Source organism: Asparagus officinalis, chromosome 3 (genome assembly GCF_001876935.1).
Source record: "Asparagus officinalis chromosome 3, Aspof.V1, whole genome shotgun sequence".
Lineage (NCBI taxonomy): Eukaryota > Viridiplantae > Streptophyta > Magnoliopsida > Asparagales > Asparagaceae > Asparagus > Asparagus officinalis.
Genome location: NC_033796.1, coordinates 9,527,275 through 9,533,554, shown reverse-complemented (window position 1 = coordinate 9,533,554; position 6,280 = coordinate 9,527,275). Strand labels below are relative to the sequence as shown.

Genomic DNA, 6,280 nt, shown 5'->3' with positions numbered 1-6,280 from the left:
CACCGCGGCCGCCTCGCTCTTTGCGCCTGGCGTGGTGGTTGGTCGGAGACCTCAGCTGCTTACTTTGGCACTTGCCGTCCACTACTTCAAGAGGGTGTTTGAGGTAATTGGGCTTAATTAGTTTTACTTTTGGCGGCTCATATGCTTATTATATGAGGTGTGTTTATTAAGACACTTGAAACTTCGTTCTACTTTCATGCAAATTATTGCGAACAGACTTATCTGTTGGGACAAACCCGGGGCCCAATAGAGCAGGGTCGCAACAATAGTAGAGCAAAAGTAGAGATAAAATATTGGACACACAGATTTACGTGGTTCGGCACTTGATTGCCTACGTCCACGGGCAAGGATAGAAGAATTCACTATGAGGAAAAAACTCTGGAGTTACAAACTCTCTCTTTACAAGGAGAAACTCTCTCTATTTTTTTCTCTCTCACTCTTCTTATATAAGAAGTTGTTTCTGGGATGAGATTTCCTTAAAGATTTGGAGCCCTATTTATAGTTTTTTGAAAAACACTATGCACAATAAAATATTAATATTTTACTGTAGCAGTAAGCCCCACCATTTTGTTTTCTTTTTCCTTTTCAACATTGGCTGCTGGGTGGGTTGGTGCTTGGCTTCATTAGGCGCCTAACAATCTCCCACTTGAAGATTTGATTGAATATCAATCATATCTTCACACCATTCTTTCTATCTTGCCATCTTCATGTTGCTTACGTCTCCATCAGACCACAAGAGGATCGACACCAAATAAATTTGTCAGTACTGACTGCTTTGGTCAAAAAATCTGCTAGGTTGTCTTTGGTGTGAATTTTCTGCATATCCACTGTTCCTTCTTCCACTTTCTCACGAACGAAGTGATACTGAACTCGAATGTGCTTGGTCTTTGAATGAAAGGCTGGATTTCTTGCCAAATGCAAAGCACTCTGACTGTCACAAAATAGAGAAATCTTCTTTTGTTCATAGCCGAGTTCCTCCAGCACCATCTTCAACCACATCGCTTCTTTACTAGCTTGTGTAGCTGCTACATACTCTGCTTCTGTTGTTGAAGTAGCCACAACTGACTGCAGTTTTGAAACCCAGCTTACAGCTCCGCCAGCAAGTGCAAACACATAACCTGTGGTGGATTTGCTATTATCACGATCACCTGCATAATCAGAATCAACATATCCACTGACAATAAAATCAGATCCCCCATAACATAATGCAACATTTGAGGTTCCTTGAATGTATCTTAGAACCCTCTTTACAGCATTCCAATGCTCTTTACCAGGATTCGCCATGTATCGACTAACCACTCCCACTGCTTGTGCAATGTCTGGTCTTGTACAAATCATCGCGAACATTAAGCTTCCCACTGCTGATGCATACGGTACTCGAGACATCTCCATCCTCTCTTCTTCACTGCTAGGACTCATACTGGAGGATAACTTGAAATTAACAGGAAGTGGGGTAGAAATTGACTTACAATCTTGCATGTTAAAGCGTCGCAAGATTTTCTTCAAATAGTTCTTCTGAGAAAGCCAAATCTTCCTATTAATTCTGTCTCGGTAAATTTGCATCCCTAGAATCTTGTTTGCAGATCCTAAATCCTTCATTTCAAATTCCCTAGCCAACTGAGCCTTTAATTCTTGGATACGATCTTTGTTGGGGCCTGCAACCAACATGTCGTCAACATACAACAATAAGATAACAAAGTTATTTTCACCAAACCTCTTGAAATATGCACAAGGGTCTGAATTAAGTCTGTTGTATCCAAGGCTCATGATGAATGAATCAAATCTCTTATACCAACACCTCGGCGCCTGCTTTAGACCGTACAGAGATTTGTTCAATCTGCAAACCAAGTTCTCTTTTCCTTTTTCTTCAAAACCTTCTGGTTGGAGCATGTAAATTTCTTCTTCAAGATCTCCATGAAGAAATGCTGTTTTCACATCTAGCTGCTCTATATGTAAGTCAAATATAGCGCTCATAGCCAGGACTATTCGGACTGTTGTTAGTCGCACTACAGGAGAAAATATTTCATTAAAATCAATACCTTCTTTCTGAGCATATCCTTTTACCACCAATCTAGCACGATACCGCTCCACTTGATCATCGCCATTTCGCTTGATCTTGTAGACCCATTTGTTTCCAATGGTCTTTCTTCCTTGTGGCAGTGACACAAGTTCCTAAGTCTTGTTCTTATGGAGAGCTTCAATTTCTTCCTGCATTGCTGCCATCCACAAAGATGCATCTGTGCCATTTATAGCTTCATGAAAAGTTGATGGCTCTCCATCTTCTGTTAGAAGACAGTATGCAACATTACTCTCCGTAATATACTCCGAGTGCCAAGTCGGTGGTCTTCTCTCACGAGTTGACCTTCGAACTTCTGGAGCCTCGGCCTCGACTGGTTCTTGTACATCATGCTCCGGTGTCGCTTCAGAAGAATTCGGATTATCTTCTACCTGAACAGCTGCAGTCTCTGAGTCCTTCCTCGAACTGCTTTCTTTCTCTTCACTTTGTAGTTGGTTCTCTACAAAAATAACATCTCTGCTGATGATAACCTTGTGGGCAGTGGGATCCCACAGGCGATACCCCTTTACTCCATCAGCATACCCCAAGAATATGCATTTTCTGGATTTTGAATCCAGCTTTGTAATTTCTTGGGCATTGTACATTACGTATACTGGACATCCAAATATATGGAGGTTGGAATAATCAACTGGCTTGCTAGTCCACATCTCCATCGGCGTCTTCAATTGTATTGCAGTTGATGGAGATCGATTCACCACATAACAGGTGGTTTTTACTGCTTCCGCCCAAAAGACTTTTTCCAGATTTGCAGTAGCCAACATAGCTCTTGTTCTTTCCAACAGAGTTCTGTTCATCCGCTCCGCCACTCCATTTTGTTGAGGAGTATAAGCCGTACTGAATTATCTTTTGATGCCTTCATGCTTGCAGAATGCTAGGAATTCACCGTCTGTGTATTCTCCTCCATTATCTGACCTTAAGCACTTGATCTTCTTCTCAGATTCAAGCTCGACCCGCGCTTTGTAGGCTTTAAAGACTGAGAACACATCCGCCTTCTTCTTGATAGGATACACCCAACATCTCCTGGAGTAATCATCAATAAAGGACACAAAGTACTTTGCTCCTCCTAAGGATGTAACTGGTGCTTGCCATACATCAGAATGAACCAGTTCCAGAATAGCCTTGCTTCTAGAACTCGATGTGTTGAACTTCAGTCGATGTTGCTTGCTTGTAACACAATGCTCGCAGAATGGAAGAGCTACCGAATTAAGTCCAGGAAGCAGTTTCTGATCGGAGAGAACCTTCAAGCCTCGTTCTGACATGTGGCCTAGCTTGCGATGCCACATCATGGTTTGTTCTTCTCCAAGGCTGGTTGATGCCACACATGAATCAGCTTCCTGCAGAGTCTCTCCCTTGAGCATGTACATATTTGCAGCTATCTTTTCTCCTTTTATCACCACAAGCGCCCCTCTAACAATCTTCATGACTCCATTTTCTATATGAGTCTTGCACCCGAGCTCATCTAATTGTCCCAAAGACAATAGATTCTTCTTCAAGCCCTTCACATGTCGCACATCTTGAATGGTGCATATTATACCATCAAACATTTTGATTTTGATAGTACCAATACCACAAATCTCTAAGGCATGATCATTCCCCATGAATACAGATCCTCCTGAGATAGGTTCATATTTGTGAAACCAATCTCTCCGAGAGGTCATGTGCCAAGAGGCTGCTGAATCTAGAAGCCAGACATCAGCAAACTTCTTTCTGCCTTCATCAACAGTGGTTGCTCCACTGAATAGAATTTCACCATCCTCTGACGTGCTGACAACGCATCCTTGAGATGTTGATGGCTCTGAAGACTTTTTATCTCCACTCTTCTTGTTGTGCCAACACTCCGATTTGACGTGCCCTCTTTTGCCACAGTTGTAGCATTTGATATTCTTCTTACTTCGTGATTTCGATCTACCATGGGCATGACTCCCACTGGAGCCACGTTCTGTTGATCTTCCTCTCGTCACCGACAAGGCCTCCGCTTGCTGCGAACTTGTCTGCCTGTCTTCCTTGTTCTTGCGCCGATTTTCTTCCTCCAGAACAGCGGCTGCAACATCGTCGAAGACTAGATTGTCCGTGAGGACGTTGTTCGTCAGGTTGATGATGAGTTGATCATACGAGTCAGGTAGACTCTGAAGTAGAAGTTCTGCACGTTCATTCGCACCAACTGTATATCCCAACGTTGTGAGTTGGGAGAACAGTGTGTTTAGGGTGTTGATGTGGTCGGTCATCGATGTAGATTCCGCCATCCTCAGAGTGTAAAGTCTCCTTTTTAAGAAGATTTTATTGTGCATGGATTTCGCCTCATATAGCTTTGTTAGAGTATCCCAGATCTCCTTTGCTGTCTTCTTCTCCTCTATGCTTGTCAGCACTCCGTCTGCTAATGTCAGATGGAGATTTGCAATAGCATTTTCGTCCATCTCGTTCCACTTCTTATCATCTGTGATGTCGTCCGGCCTTACACCAATGGCCGTCAGGCAATTATCTTTTCTCAAGATAGCCTTTATCTTCAACTTCCACAGTGAGAAATTACTCCCGTCGAATTTCTCGATCTTGAACTTCGCCGCCATTGCTTCTACCACGAACAGTAACATCTTACTATTTCACGTAAATAGTACTGTATTTATGAACAGTAATCGTATCCGTGAATAGTACCGTACTTGTGAATAGTACCGTATTTGTGAACAGTACCGTACTCATGAATAGTACCAGTCACCTTCAAAGGGTAAGTGATAACCTAACTTATTTTCTGATGTGGAGGATCCACATTTGGTGGCAGCCACAGAGCATACGATAAGTAGATATATACAAGTACCCTAAGTTGGCTCTGATACCACTTGTTGGGACAAACCCGGGGCCCAATAGAGCAGGGTCGCAGCAATAGTAGAGCAAAAGTAGAGATAAAATATTAGACACACAAATTTACGTGGTTCGGCACTTGATTGCCTACGTCCACGGGCAAAGATAGAAGAATTCACTATGAGGAAAAAACTCTGAAGTTACAAACTCTCTCTTTACAAGGAGAAGCTCTCTCTATTTTTTTCTCTCTCACTCTTCTTATATAAGAAGTTGTTTCTGGGATGAGATTTCCTTAAGGATTTGGAGCCCTATTTATAGTTTTTTGAAAAACACTATGCACAATAAAATATTAATATTTTACTGTAGCAGTGAGCCCCATCATTTTGTTTTCTTTTTCCTTTTCAACATTGGCTGCTGGGTGGGTTGGTGCTTGGCTTCATTAGGCGCCTGTTTTCTTTTTCCTTTTCAACATTGGCTGCTGGGTGGGTTGGTGCTTGGCTTCATTAGGCGCCTAACATTATCTCCCACGACAGCAGATAGACCCCCTTTGAATTAGCTATCATTTTAATCCTTATATTTGTGTCTGAAATATCCAGATATAATAAGCATTGCTATCCTTTTAATCCTTATATTAATATATTATATTTAATTTAATTTTGATGATCAAGAAATATAATCTTAGATTTTTAGAGATAAGAAACAGAACTTTCTATCATCCATCCTATGAATTTTAGTTAATATTATATAGTTTTCTCATATCCATTTTGTATGTCCACGTATATGTTTCGCGTGCGTATCCCTAATTTGTATGATGATACCAGCGTGATAAGTATCGGACCATCTCCAAAATGTTTGCACATTTCAACTTACAATGCCATATTTGTTGCGGGGAGGCGCTACAGGCACACTCTCGGGCACACCTCCGACCACACCCTCCCTATCTACAGTGCACAGGACCCCACTTGAGATTTTAAAAAATCTCAAGTGATGCCTTTGCACTGTAGATAGGGGTGTGGCCGAGGGTGTGCACGATGGCGTGACTCTATCATTTCTGTTTCGTGCACCCAATTCCACATTTCAACTTACACCAAAACTAACAAGAGCGGTGCCCTATCCAAATATAGAATCGCCCAACATTCCCTTATCCCTCTTGCGAAATCATCCACCCCCTCTCTCTACATCTCGGCCATGTCGATCTTGTTGAATTTTCTCTTTCCTCCTCCTCCCTCTCTCTACATCTCGGCCATGTCTGTGGTAAGCTTCACCTCTCTCGCGTACTCCGGCCTCTCTGAGATCAGAGGCAAACATCTCGGCTACTCAAAATTTTGGAATTCTTCAAATTTTGAGAAGGGAGGAAATGGCATCACGATTTCAAGCAGATCGGGGATGTTGTTTCTCTACGCGCCCGCT

The 6,280-nt window shown here is 42.3% G+C and overlaps 1 protein-coding gene across 1 annotated transcript in view; it reads left to right on the top strand.

Moving 5' to 3' along the window:
• The window catches only part of LOC109832896 (3-oxo-5-alpha-steroid 4-dehydrogenase 1-like), an 11,614-nt gene continuing 11,296 nt past the window's right edge, over positions 5,963-6,280 (top strand). Inside the window, 1 exon segment of the mRNA XM_020400373.1 lies at positions 5,963-6,278. Within this exon segment, the coding sequence (XP_020255962.1) occupies positions 6,059-6,278 (220 nt within the window). The 5' untranslated portion in view covers positions 5,963-6,058.